Here is a 13,915-nt window from a genome sequence, read left to right as displayed (position 1 = left end):
TTGCTCACTCGATGCCAGCCCCACCGGCCTGTTCCCCATTTGAACATGCTCAGGACGGTCCCATTTCAGGACCTTTGTACTCACTGTTCCCTCTGCCTGGGACACCCTTCCCCCAGGTATCCACATGGCTCCCTCTCTCACTTCCTTCAGGTCTCTGCTCCTCAGAGAAGCTTTCCCTGACCATCCTTCCTACATCACACTCCTAGTCTTTCTACTCCTCTGCCATGGCTAATAGTCTTCCTAGCAGGAATCAATTCGAGAATTCATCTTATCTGATTGATTCAGGAACAGCACCTGGCACACAGTAGGTGCTTAGTGAGAGGCTGCAGAAGGAATATAGGATCCTGGTCTGTGCTGTTTCTCTCCTGCTCTCAGGCCAGGACTGGACATGATCAAGTCAGTCCCTGAGGGTGGCAGGGAGGAGGCAGCAAGGGCAGGAAGTAAAGACAGGTCCAGGGAGGCAGAACTGTGTTATTTTAGGGAGAACAAAAAGAACAGCAGTTCATATTTGCTGAGAGCGCCTGATGTGTGCCTCGAACTTTACATATGATGACTGTCTTAATTTTACAGATGAGGAAACTGAGGCCTAGAGAAGTGAAGGCCCTCCAAAACTTTCCCTCTTCCCATGGGACAAGGGTAGGGTTGTCAGGCATCCTGTACATACAGTTACAGTCCTCTATCGACTTCGTCAGCACGCCCCAAATCGCCTGTATTCAGCTTTTTTCAATAAATCAACCATTTTCAGCATTTAGAGTTATTTTTCAATTTAGCTGGGCGTTCAATTGACTGACTCTGGCAGTCCTCGCCAGGGAGGAGCTGGGACTCCGGGCCTCGGGCTTCAGGGAGTGGGCCCGCTCAGGACCCCGGAGGTTTTTTTCCCGGGCGAGTCTGCCGCCTGGACTTACCCGTGCAAGCGCGTTGATAAGGCACTGACGATTCGTGAACCCGTCGCGGCTCCTTTAAGAGCGGTTTCGGGGGCGGACCCACCGGGCCCCGCCCTCCCGGGGGCGGGGCAAACGCGGGGGCGGGCGGCTTGGGAAGGGTTAAAGGGGTGCGCCCGCGGCTTGCGGACCGGCCAGCCTCCCCCCGCCTCCTTGCGGCCGATCCGCGCTCTCCCGCGGCTGCGCCTGCCCCGCCGCCCGGGAGACAAAGCGCTGCCGCCGCCGCCGCCGCCGCCATAGGCCGCGCCGCGAGGTAAGGCCGGCCCGGCGCGGGGGGGCCTGTGGGCAGACCTGCGAGGGGTCGCTGGACGCGGCTCGGGCCTCCGTGGGCCTCGGGGTCCCGCGGCCAGTTGGAGAGATCTCTGCTGGGATCTGATCATTTGCGATTCCACGACAGTGGTATTTTCCCCATTAGGGACCCCAGCTGCCAGGGGGCCCACTTGGCCGATGACCCCTCCTTCCCAGCCCCATAAGGGACTTCTGCCGCTGGGGGAACTCTGGGGACAAGCCCTCCACTTGGCGCCCACATTCTGCCGCTGACCACCCCACCTGGGGCTCTGGCCGTCCTTTAGGAAACTCAGGAGAGCTCCCACACAACACACAAAGAAAGGGACAGTGGGCCGCTAGTAGCAGGGCCGGACTTGGAGATCCAGCCCGTGCAATGGGCAGCGGGGCTGCCCGTAGCCCGGGGCTGGCGGCCTGGCGTCGCTGTGGCCCCCGCTTCAGGGTGCCCAGAAAATGTTTTTCTGCCCTACCTGCCACACCCTTTCCCACATGCCCACTGCTAGGGGACACGGTGGCAGCTGGCTTCTACCCTAGGTCCTGCCATGCCTTATTTTCCCCAGTGTCTGGGATTCTAGGTCAGCTGTGTCCCTGGAGAGCTTGAACTAATTATTTACCTTTTGGACAGCTTTCCTGAGTGCTCACTACCTGTTAAGCAATTTGCAAAATGGCTCTTCAGGATTATTCGACCCTTCCCTGAGGGATGGACGTTAATGTTCCCATTTTAGCAATATTTTTGGTGCCTTTCCCAGTTTGCCAGCAGGCTTTTCTCACTTTAGTTCATCGAATCCTCTCCACAGATGAGGAAACAGGCTTGGAAAGGTGAAGTGACTTTTTTAAGGCTCTCTAGCCTGCAGTAGTGGAGGTGAGAACTTGGCCTTGGGACCAGAGAGGAGCCGGGCCCTCTTCAGCTCTCTGCCTGGCAACGGACTTTTGAGTCAGTAGCAGTGCCAAAGTGGACTCTGAACTTCTTGGAAAACAACATGAGTGTAGGGAGATAGGCCAGGGACTAGGCCTTCCTAGAGGCGGGAGCCTCTGCCCCTGGCTGCTTCCTCTCTCAACAACCTCCCTCCCCTCGCCCCATTTTTGTTGGGGCTGGAGGAAGGAGGGGCCGTGGGTAGAGCAGGGTCCTGTGTCACCGGTGACCTTGGGCCCGGCTAGTCCCATGTGGGCAGCGAGGGGAAAAGGGCTGCTGAGCATGGGGGAAACTATTCTTCCTTTGGCCTTAATGGGTGGGGAGACCCCAAGATCAGCCCCTTCGGGCCAGTGCCTAGAGCATGGGGTTCTGGGCACAGCACTGTATCTCTGGGCAAGGTACAATGTGGGATGGGAACAGACCCCTCCTCACGGTGCTGTTGAGTTTTAAGATGACTATTTGGCTTATTTTATTGGTATTTGAGCACCAACTGAATGCCAGACACTGGAATTCAGACAAAAACCCCTGTTCTCCTAGAGTATGCAGGTTGGAGTATCAGAGAGTGACTGGGGAGCCTCTTTATAGGGTGGTCAGGGACTGCCTCCCTGAGGAGGTGACAGTCGAACTGAAACTGAAGGATGAGGAGTTGGCCATGTGAAGATGTGGGAAGGGCATTCCGGGCAGAGGGAACCGCCAGGGCAAAGACCTGAGGTGGGAACACGAGGAACAGCAGGGAGGCTGGGGAGCTCAGTGAGGGCGGGAGGAAGAGAGGGGAAGGGAACCTGGAGGCCACAGGGAGGGCTGAATTGTATAGAGAGAGGAGTCGGGAGCTATGGGAGCCTTGACAGTGGAGGAGGGGGTGTGGCTGGATTTAGTTTTAACAGCATCTCTCTGGGGAATGGATTTCAGTGGAGGGGCCTAGGAGAGTTTGGCTCTTACCCTGAAGAACATGGACAGGGAAGGGGCAAGGGTGGAGGCAGGGAGACTGCCGAAGAGGTTATGGCTGGAGTCATCCATGCGAGCAATGATCGGGACCTGGAATGCGGAGGTGGCAGTGGCCAGAGGTTAGGCCAGTGATTTGGGAGAGGCTGGAAGGGGAATCAGCTGGACTTGATGGGTGGTCATGGTGGGGATGAGGGGAGAAGCCAAAGGCCATTTGCTGAGAGAGCACCGAGAGGAACGTCAACAGCTTACCGCAGCTGAGCACGTACCGTGTGCCCAGCACCGTGTGCCCAGCGCCGTGTGCCCAGCGCCGTGTGCCCAGCGCCGTCTATCACTGTCACTGTCACAGCGGCTCTGACTTACTGCTGTTATGATTCCATTTTACAGATGTGGAAAGAGAGGCCCAGAGAGGCTTAAAGCTTGCTTGAGGTCACACAGCTTGGACACTACAGAGCTGTCATTTGCCCAGAGAAAAGCAAGCCGAGAGACGACTGGGCAGAGGGCAAGGAGGTGAGCGGTGGCCTTAGAGGTAGGAGGGAAATGGGACAAGTAGGGTGGCTGGTTCCTGGGAGAAATGGGGCTGGGGTCTGCATGGGGTTGCTGGGTGCTGAGGGAGGATGCGTGAGTCTTATTTTGCATAGGGGAGAACCAAGGCTCAGAGAAGGGCAGGCTGGGTCTGAAGTCACACAGCTCAGGGAGGCAGAGCAGGCATTGAGCAAGGCTCTGGCCTTGGCCTGGCTGCTAGGTCAGGACAAGCGGGCCTTAACTACGAAAACGTAGCTTGTGTTGCTTCTTCCTCGACTGCTCAGACAGGTGAGATAAGGTGGATTCGGTCGGGAGCAATCGCCCTCTCCACCCTGGGTCAGGTTGCCTGGCTGGGCCCCGCTGTGGCCAGCTGCTCCCAGGAGAGCCACCACCCATACCTCATCCCTCCAGGTCTCCACCCAGGCTGGAGAATAAACATTAATCGAGCACCTACTGTGTTCCAGGGACTTCACATACTTTGTCTCTTGAAAAATGTGGCTACTGTCCTATGTAGAGTGAGGCTGTGAAGCAGGAGCACACGGCGGGTCTTTACAGTGGCCATGGAAAACCCCAAGGGAACGTATGGCCACACTGGGGGCCTGTGTGCCACCTCCCAGTAAGCCCTACCTGGCCAGTATTGCATCATCGTATGCTTCTTGGGGAAGGTAGATAAAATCACTGAGTCAACTGCACAGAGTCAGAATCCTCTACTTTCAGTATACAGTGCCCTCTCCCCATCCCCTCCCTCCAAGTGTCAGCCATACCTGGGCCCTTTTTCTGGATTATTTCACCACAATTTTTTCGGCCTGTCTGACTGCATCTGCCGCCTCTCCCCTTCTCTCTGCTCTGGTTTTACTGACCTCCTGGCTGTTCCTCAAGCACACGAGCACATTCCTACCTCAGGGCCTTTGCACTTGCTGTTCCCTCTGCCTGGCTTGTCCCAGGGGCTCCCTCCCTCTCCTCCTTCAGGTCTCTGCTCAAACGTTACCTTCTCATTACAGCCTTTCCTGACCTCCGTTAAAGTCGTTCCTCTTGTCCGCAACACGCCTGAGCCCCTTCCCTGTATGAGATTTTCTATAGCACTGAAGACCATCAGGGAGACTCATTTTATCTGTCCTTCTTTGCCCCCTCCACCTGCCACGAGCATGCCAGTACCACAAGAGCATCGGTCCTCTCCATCTTGGTGTCTAGAACAGTGCCTGGCACACAGTGGGTGCTTAATACATGTTTGAACGAAGGCCCTACGACCCTCTTAAATAGGTTCTGTTCATACTCTTATTTCGCGGACAGGCGAATCAAAGATGATTTATGAAATCAAGAGCCGGGACCTGAAAGGGACTACAAAAGGTCAGCCAGTCCGGTCCCCAGGGGTGACAGAATCAGCAGGGCCTGAAATGAGACCTGAGTCTGAATTTCAGCTCTACCCAACTTGCTTTGTGACCTTGGGCGAGTGACTAACCTCTGCTTAGTTTCCTCATCTGTCAAACGGGGGTCAGGCTAGTCCCTGCCAACTAAGGTGTGCTGGGAGATGAGCTAAGACATATAAAATGCTTGGCAGGCAGACGGAATCCTTGACGTTGTTTTGGGGGAGGGCGCCAGGAGGGTCGCGAGCCTGGCTTCTGGAGCCAGGGTTTGCGTCTCACCGGGCCGAGTCCCGGCTCTGCTCCTGGAGTCGTGTGGGTGCGGGCAGGTCGTCCACGCTCTTTGAGCTTCAGTTTCCTTATTTGTGGAAGAGGAGTGTTGAGTTCCGTGGCGGCTAAGGGTGGCTGTGAGGGCAGGGCGAGGCCGTGGGTGACGACTGTCCTTGGCGGGGGGACAGGCCCTGAGCCCCCGCAGGCCCCGGCCTCGCCGCCATGAAGCTGAACGAACGCAGCCTGGCCTTCTACGCCACCTGTGACGCGCCGGTGGACAATGCGGGCTTCCTGCACAAGAAGGGCGGCCGGCACGCGGCCTACCACCGGCGCTGGTTCGTGCTGCGCGGCAACATGCTCTTCTACTTCGAGGACCCGGCCAGCCGCGAGCCCGTGGGTGTCATCATCCTGGAGGGCGGCACTGTGGAGCTGGTGGAGGCGGCCGAGGAGTTTGCCTTCGCCGTGCGCTTCGCGGGGGCCCGGGCCCGAACCTACGTGCTGGCCGCGGAGAGCCAGGCTGCCATGGAGGGCTGGGTGAAGGCGCTGTCACGAGCCAGCTTCGACTACCTGCGGCTGGTGGTGCGCGAGCTGGAGCAGCAGCTGGCTGCCATGCGGGCAGGGGGCTGCCCACCCCCGCCACGCCGGCCCCGCGCCCTCCCACCCAAGGAGAACGGCTGTGCCGTCTGGAGCGCCGAGCCAGCTGCCGCCCCCACGAGCACCTCCACTGGCGCCCGGCCTGGGCCTGAGCCCCCGCCACTGCCGCCCCGCCGGCGGGCCTCTGCGCCCAATGGGCCTCTCGACTCAGCCTCCTTCGCCCAGCTGCACGAATGGTACGGGCAGGAGGTCAGGGAACTGAGGAGGCAGTGGCTCGGGAACCGGGCCCAGCCCTGAAGTGACAGGGGCGAGGGCCCGTCCTGAGTTCAAAGCCAGCCCTGAGGTCACCAGGGGTCTTGGTTCTAGAGAGACTCTAGTCCCAGGCCCAACCTGAGACACCTGGGGGCCTGATTCTGAGGGGAATTGTGGTCAAGTCTTAAGGGAAATCGAGGTCTCTGTGTGGCCTTCTTTTGGGGGACTCAGCTCTGAGGAGATGCTGGGCTCTGAGTGGTGCTTTGGGACTTGTGTGACTCAGAGGAGGCCGTCATGCCAGATTTTGAGAATCCTGGGCCTGGCTGAGATTTGAGAAGCCTGAGGGTTGGTTTCAAAGGAACTCTAGCTCCACGCTCGGCCCAAATCACCTAGCACAGGCCCGTTGCTGGCAACAGGTCCTGGCTGCGGTGACAGGGACTTGACGAGGATCTGGGGCCGGAAGGCAAGTGCCCAGTCAGCCCTGGTCCCGGTGGTTCCTAACTGGGCCTCGACATGGACAGAGAGCAGGCTCGGCTGTGCAACACCACACCTGGGCCTGACTTCCTTTGCTCTGGGGCCCTCCAGAGAAGCTGGCCTGGCTCCAGGCTCCCTGCCTGCCTCCCGAAGCAGCAGGTGCAGAAGGCGCGCTGGGTTTAAAGCGTAACCGGTATGGTGAGATTGCCTGGTCCCCGGGGCTCCGAGCCGGGAGTGGGGCCAGGCAGAATTCGGCCCTGGGCCTCAGCCAGGCCTTGATGGCGCCCCTGGCGTGGAGGCGGCCCTCTGGCCTTGGCGTGTGTGTTCCTGCCACCGCTCTCGCTCCTCTCCTGACAGTCCTTAGCCACGTCCTCCAGTCTCCTTCTCCCAGAACCAGCTCTTCCGCCGGGGATCCGGGCGGGGCCTCTTGGGAACTGGCCTGACCTGGTAAAGTCCGGCTGGGCAGCTGTGGCCTGAGCTGACTTTCCAGTAGGTTCCACTAGGGAGGGGTAGCCATGAGCTAACTCGACACACAGAAAGGGTCTAGGTGTTGATCCGACAGGGGCAAAACAGCAGCTGCGAAGCTGTTTGGCTCCTGGAACCCCCTCCGTCCATCTCAGCCCAGCCCCCCATACCCCTAGTATTCCCAAGGGGAGGCTGACTGCTCTTTCATTGTTCTCACTCACCACAGTGGCTGTTCTTCCAGGGAGACTCTCGGGGGGCTGGGATACTCCTAGTCCTTAAGCTGGGTCATGTTTACAGTCCTCAGTGCCCCACCCTGGGGACCCTCTGAAGATACCTCCTTTCAAGCTTTATTCCCCAGAGGGTCCCTCTTGGTGACAGACAGACTTGGCCCTGAGGCCCTTCCTGCTGTCTTTAGAGACTCCAGGGCTTGGGGAAGATTGGGGGGCTGTCTCTGTGTCTGCAATTACTAGCTCACTGCTGGTTCAGTTGACTGGGGCCTCTCTGTTTTAATTTAATTTTTAATACATAGGTGTTTTTTCTCTAGAAACAAAGCTTGGTGTTTTCACTACTTTAGTTTCTTGTTGGCTGGTGGTAAGGGACGGGGTGCCTGGCTCTTGGGTTGGCTGGGGTGGGGGTGGAGAGAGGGCAGCTGGCACTGCCCCCAGGGAGAGGGCCACGAGCCTTGTCTGGAGACACAGGCACCTCGAGGGTCTCACCTGGTTCCTTGCCTTCTGCTGGATGCCCTGCTCTGTAGCAGCTGCTCTGGGGTCTTGGTGCGCTTCCTGTCCCCTCCTTCCCAGTTCTCGAGCAGTGGGGATGGAGATGGTGGCTCTTGTCTACAGGTGCTGGGTCTTCGGGGGTGTTAGGAGCTGCCCGGACCCAGCTGGTAGGGTGAGGTGTTGGTCCCCCGCCCCCCCACCCTCGGTGCAGGTTTACAAGCTCTAAAGGTACAATGCCCTGGTCTCCCCCGACTCCCCACCCCAAAAGCACAAGATGGGGTCAGGCAGCCTGGGAGGGGGATGTAAAGTCTAAAATAAAATAAAAGTTTGTCAAGCAATGGCTGGTTGTGTCATTTTCCCCATCAGTATCCTGGATTGATTTGCCAGGCAGAGCCAGGAACAGGCTCAACAGAAGTGACCGATGTGTGCTACGTGCCCAAAAGCTGATGCTTTGCCTGGCACATTCTCACAATCTCTCGTGGCAGATACTGGCCCTATTTTACAAATGAGGAAACAGGCTCAGAGAGGTTAAGAAATCTGCCACGTTCACACAGCTGAAAAATATCAGCAGGGACAGAAACTTCTGGAATCCTGTGGAAGAAGGGCAGAGTTCCAGAGGGATCTGGGGAAATGGAGTTGCAAAGTTCCTTTTCAGAAGGGAGAGAAAGCAGAGGGAAAAGTGAGGATTTGAAGAGTCAACTGTGGGCTGAAGGCCTGACAGTTGGGAGAGACATCAGGGACGGCAAATGGAAGAGTTAATTAAAACCAGCCCTTGGGTTCGTGGGGTTGCGGGGGCCTGGAGCGAGGAGGATCTGAGCCACCGATGCTGGTTCAGAGGGAGAGACGCTGGGATTTGATTACTAATGTCTGCTGTGCTCACAGGGTGGACGGGGCAGTGCTCGTGCTCTGTGTCTGAAACCTCAGACTCATCGAGTCCACTGGGCTAATGGGGGGATTTGGACGGAAGGGACTGGGCCAACAGTGCCTAGCATGATGGATGAGGCCCCTAGGTCCTCCTAATGTGGATTCAGAGCTTGGGTCACATGTCTCCCTTGCCAGCCTGGAAAAATTATGCACATTTCGGAAAATGTGGCTTAGAATGAGCAACCTATGGTCCTTGGTCTGCAGAACAAGTTCAAGAACGAGAAACGAAAAATAGTAAGGTCAGGGAATCATACCACTCGTGAGCACCCAGTGCATGCTGAGTAATTCCCTCCACCTCTCCTGGGACCACAGCTGACACATGGGGGCTGGGGAAGTGGCTCCCCACACAGGCTGAGAGCACTGCCTCTGGCATTCGTGACCACAGCCACCGCAGGGCATAGAATGAGGGAAACAACAGAGACAGCCCCAAGAGGGAGAGTCACAGGTATGCCCTCAGCTGCCGGGCTTCTTGGGGCTGAAACGCTTCCATGATTTCAACTAAGACGGGGAGGGGAGACAAGCTGGTCGGTAAGGAAGTGTTGTGCCTTCCCCTGCGAACGTGTCGTGTTTCTTCTTGACCATCAAGAGCTGTTCAGGGCACGTGTCTAAGGATGACTAAAACATCCCAGCAGCATGACAAAGTGGAGAAAATTGTTTTCACCCAAACGGTCTTTGGGGGATACTGTGTGTGTTCAGAAGGAACATTCTAAGAAGCTACTTGAGATAGGGTATGAGAACCTCAAGAGGGGCAATCAGGCAAGAAGTTATGTTGCTGGCTGCCCGACGTCTATCCGGCCTAAAAGGCTGGTCAAATTCTACCAGTCGTGCTGTTCCCATCTGACTTGTAGGGATTTGCTAAATAAACTTAGCTGCTCAGTAGCTGTGTAACCCAATTTTGGCCAATATGATGTTAGTGGAAGCTCTTTTTGCTTCTAAAAAGAGACATGATGAAGAGCTCTTGAGTGAAGTTATATCTGATGCCTGGAGCTATGGCAGCCATCTGGTGATCATGAAATAGGCTGCTCTAAGGGACGTATCCCCTGCTGAGTTTAGCACACACTTGAAAATATCCTTGAACCGCTGAATGGACCCAGGAACCTGCCCTAACAACGTCTTGTTATTTGAGGTAATAAATGACCTTGTTTAAAGTTTTAAGAGAGACTTTTTTGTTATTTACAGCCAGAGTCTTCCTAATGGATAAGCTTGAGTGAATGTAGCTGCTCCCTCTAAGTAGCATGGCTCTGGGTGACCAACTGCAGGGCTGTCATCAGCTCAGTAGGGTGAAGGTTAGGGCTAGGACAGTAAACGGGCCACTACTTCTCATCCTTTCCATGGAAGCCTTCTACCTCTCCTGTTTCAAAAGACTGAACAGATATTCAAAGAGCAGCACTTCCCCCTGCCCACTTCTGCGCCTGCACCGTGTGTTCCTAAACAGGACTGTTTTGTCCCTACTCTGGGGCTAGATCTGGGGCCAGTGGTCCACTCCCCAGATCACCTTACATCACCTTACACAAACTTTGTTATGCAAAAGGCCCAGCTACTTGTCCCAATTTCTAAAATCGGGGTATCCAAAAGGAAACTCTTCTGTGTGGTAAACTAAGTGCTCGAGCCCAGCTACAGATTTTGCATTTTCTGATGGAGACTTTTTAAAAGGTGGGCCCATGAACTGTTTTTGTCTCAGGGTTTCAAAACAGTCGCCCGCTCCTGACAGATGGGTCAAGCTCGGTCTGCCCACACTTGGGGCCGCGGCTGCCACTGCTCTCTCTTCACTGTCCAGTTGTCATTGTGTCTCTGGCTGTGGGCTCAGAACTCCTGGAGCAGCGCACCCAGGCCCTCTAAGACTGCAGCTCCTGGAGAGCGGGGACCAGGTCGGCCTCCCCTGTTCCCCGCAGGGCCTGGCACAGTACCTGGCACAGAGACGGTAATCACCGCTTCCTCTGCCCCTCAGCTCACGTGATCCCTCCTTGTCTACAGCTGCTTGGGCAGGAGTTGGTCCCAAGACACAAGCTGAGCAATCAGGGTCCTGGGAATTTTGAATCTGGGGGAAACAGACTAAGTTAGGTCTGAGGTGGCCTTAGAGAAGGAACAGGTCAAGACAGGGTGCGCCGTTTCCCAAAGCCTGGCTGAACATCCTGCCTTCAAACTTCGCCAGGTGTTCCTGGACCCTCAGTAAGCCGTTCACACATCTTTAAGTGGGTCACGATTTCTTTTAACCCGACAGTTCCTGACTACGCCAAACCACCCAGTGAGTATCTGTCTTATACCTCCATTCTCGTTTTCACAGCATCCTCTCCCGGGCCTGGCACATCGGGTGGGGCCAAACAAAGGAATTAGAATTGCCTCCCATTTACTGGGAACGATGATGTCTTGTCTTCTGGGATACTTCTTAAACATGCAGATCCCCGGGCCCTGCTCCAGGAAATTACGGGTTGGTAGGTTAGGGCCCAGAAGCTGCATTTTGAGTAGGAAACAAGGGACTTGAGGACCACGAATTAAGAAATGCTCCCTAATGTTCAAAAAAAGTTATAAGGCAGTGTGGTTGCCAGCTTCCCAGATGGCCTCAGGCGATCCCGGCCCTGGTGTCCCACACTGTAGTCCCTTCTCACACTGAGTCAGGGCAGGCCTGTGTGGACACCAGGGTACTGTGGAGGCAACAGTAGAGCTTCCAAATCTAGGTCACAGAAGACACTGCAGCCTCTGCCACATTGTGAGGACACTCAAGCAGGCCCGTGGAGAGGGCCGCTCGCAGAGACGCTGAGGTGCCACACCAACAGCCAGCCACGTGAGCGTGCCATCCTGGAAGCAGGTTCTCCAGCTGCAGAACCGCCCTCCGCCTTAGCTAACAGCTCAACCTCACAAGAGACCCTGGAGTCAGAAACAGTCAAACCACTCCCAGATTCCTGACCCACAGAGACTGTTGAGAGATAAAGTGTTAGTGCTCGAAGCCACTACGTTTTGGCATTTTTGGCTTTGCTATGCGGTAATAGACACCAAATACAGGTAGATACTATTATGATCCTGTCCATTTTACAGATAAGGAAACTAAGTCTCATTGAAGGGCCTTAAATTACCTGACAGTAGAGAATCAAACCCAGGCCTGGCTGAGTTCAAAGCCAGTGCTTTTTAACAACTGCACCCTAGGAGGCTAGAGAAGGTCACAGACCATTAAAGAGATCAACTGTTTTATCCCTCATTGTGGCAGATAAGGAAACAGACCTGCGTGAGGAGTCACCTTGGCCAGCACTGCCCTTGGGTTAGGAGGGGTGGCTTCAGCCTCCGGGTGCCTGCAAAGGCAGCCCAGTTTCTAGAGCAACACACACCTCGTGCTTTGGGTCTTGGGAGCCTGGCTTTCAGAACGATCTCTAGAATAGCTGCCCCAGTGATCATGGGTGTGGACCAAAAAATGGGGGGTTCTATTGAAAGTAACCTCACAGGGTGATCTGATCATCAATTCTTAACTGGGCAGGTCATGGTGGTAGCCAAGCCCCAGGCCTCTAACTTCTTTAGTGAAACTTTTAAAGCCAGCCCTGTCCATTGTTTTCGTGCATCTAGGCTAACACACCTTTGAAATACCAGAAGTAATACCCCTGGCACATGTCTTCAGCTTGGCTCAGATAAACTCTTATAAAATTTCTGTATAGGTTTCTTATATTAACATGGGCCAATTAACCAAGTGAGGTCTGCTTTTCCATTCACCAGGAGGTGATGAGAGGTGGGGCTGCTGGCCCAATCCAAGCCTAAATGGGAGAAAAAGGAGGGCAGGGATGGGAAGCAAGGACCACAGAGGCCTGAGGGGTCAGAGCCTATGGTGGGAATGGGCCCTGCCACTCTCCTCTGGTAGACAGAATCCCCTAACCTCCTAAAAGAGCAAGTATGACCACAGCAACCCCCTGCCTGCACCCTCCATGGCTCCCCAGTGCCCTCAGGAGAAAGCTGTATTTCCTACCATGTCCCAAGGGGGTTCAGGATCCGGCCCTTGTTCCTCTTTCTCCCTCTACCCCCACCTCAAATTCTACCTTCTGTTGGACTTCATGGTCCCCCGTGTTTCTGCTCTCGAAGCACTGAGCACACAGGATGTACTCTATACACTTACCACCTAGATGAACAGTTGCCAAATTGCCCCCAACTCAGTTCTCTATTCTACCTACACCATGGGGCCACATCCTGGGGATTTCTGACTGTTGATCGTCTCCAGAGCTTTGAGCTGAGGGTCCTAAGGGCCAGTCCCTGGCTTTACTTAATTTGAATTGTCACAGCCACCTTATAAGGAAGGTGCCATTACTATCATTCCTTACTTGATGGCTTGGAAAACTGAGGCACAGGAAAAGCTTAGGCATTTGCTCACAGTCACATGGCTCCAACAGGCAGACCTGGGGTGGAAACCAGGCAGCTTGTTTCAGGCCCTGAGCTCCTGACTCCCACCCTTCTCCTCCCCCGCTCTGAGCAAAGGCTGGGCCTGCCTGAAATGTCACCCTGCATGGCTGGCTTGGGACCTCCAGGATGGATGGGGCCTTGGCCCCTACCTGCCACTACTCTCCCCTGCTTGATGGGATGCTCAGGCATCCCAGGGGACTGTCCTGCTGGGTTTAGAGCAATTAGTTTTCCTAACCAAGGGAGGAGGTAATTAATCATTTAATTCCCACTGCAAAGATGTGTGGAAAAACTGGGGAAATTGGAAGGTTTCCAGATAAAGAGGAAGGTCTGTCTCGGGATGCCATAGCTCATGGGTGAGTAATGTTTAATGCTGCTTCGGGGAATTTTTGGACATTAAAGAAAAACAAACCTGCAGCTTGATGCACAGAGAGACTCACCACCATGGGTTGAAAGAGCCCAAACCCTGCTCATAGTAACAGTAAAACCAAGCCATGATGTGCCACACAGTCTTCTGCGTCTTACATGCATGACTAGCCCTCACGATGACCTGGCCGCCGAAACACCCCCATTTTACTGATGGGAAAACTGAGGCTCTAGTTATACAGCCGTGAGAGGGGCGCTGCTGTGTTGGCCACCACCTCTGGGCACTTTCTGAGCAGGAGGCCAGGGGCCCCCCGACACCCACACATTCCACTGAGGTGGGCAGAGCTTGCATACTGGTTGGTCTTAGGGACACAGTCTGTGGCCAGGGATTTGGGCGCTGGGCGCGATCCTGGATTCTTAGTACCAGGCCCTGGCGGCTAAGCCGCCTCCGCCCCGCCGTACTCAGTGGGAACACTGGTTCCAACCCGTCCATCTTCCTTCGCTGGAGCCCAC

At 55.4% G+C, this 13,915-nt stretch overlaps 1 protein-coding gene across 5 annotated transcripts; it reads left to right on the top strand.

Annotated features, from left to right (window-relative positions):
• The first annotated feature begins 1,069 nt into the window (after nt 1-1,069).
• Nucleotides 1,070-8,079, top strand: FAM109A (family with sequence similarity 109 member A). Of its 5 annotated transcripts, none has more exons than XM_011355794.2 (3): nt 1,070-1,194; nt 3,469-3,591; nt 4,897-8,079. In XM_011355794.2, the coding sequence occupies exon 3, from the start codon at nt 5,460-5,462 to the stop codon at nt 6,126-6,128; it is 669 nt and encodes a 222-aa protein (XP_011354096.1). In that variant the 5' UTR covers nt 1,070-1,194; nt 3,469-3,591; nt 4,897-5,459; the 3' UTR covers nt 6,129-8,079. The 5 variants fall into 5 exon arrangements, with proteins under 5 accessions (XP_011354096.1, XP_011354094.1, XP_011354095.1 ...); XM_011355792.2 differs by having other exon boundaries at nt 3,469-3,610; nt 5,426-8,079; XM_011355793.2 differs by having other exon boundaries at nt 1,071-1,194; nt 5,426-8,079.
• Nucleotides 8,080-13,915: the final 5,836 nt, after the last annotated feature.

Source organism: Pteropus vampyrus, unplaced genomic scaffold (assembly GCF_000151845.1).
Source record: "Pteropus vampyrus isolate Shadow unplaced genomic scaffold, Pvam_2.0 Scaffold23, whole genome shotgun sequence".
Taxonomy (NCBI): Eukaryota; Metazoa; Chordata; class Mammalia; order Chiroptera; family Pteropodidae; genus Pteropus; species Pteropus vampyrus.
Note: the sequence above shows the minus strand (reverse complement) of the source record. Positions and strands in the feature narration are given on the sequence as shown.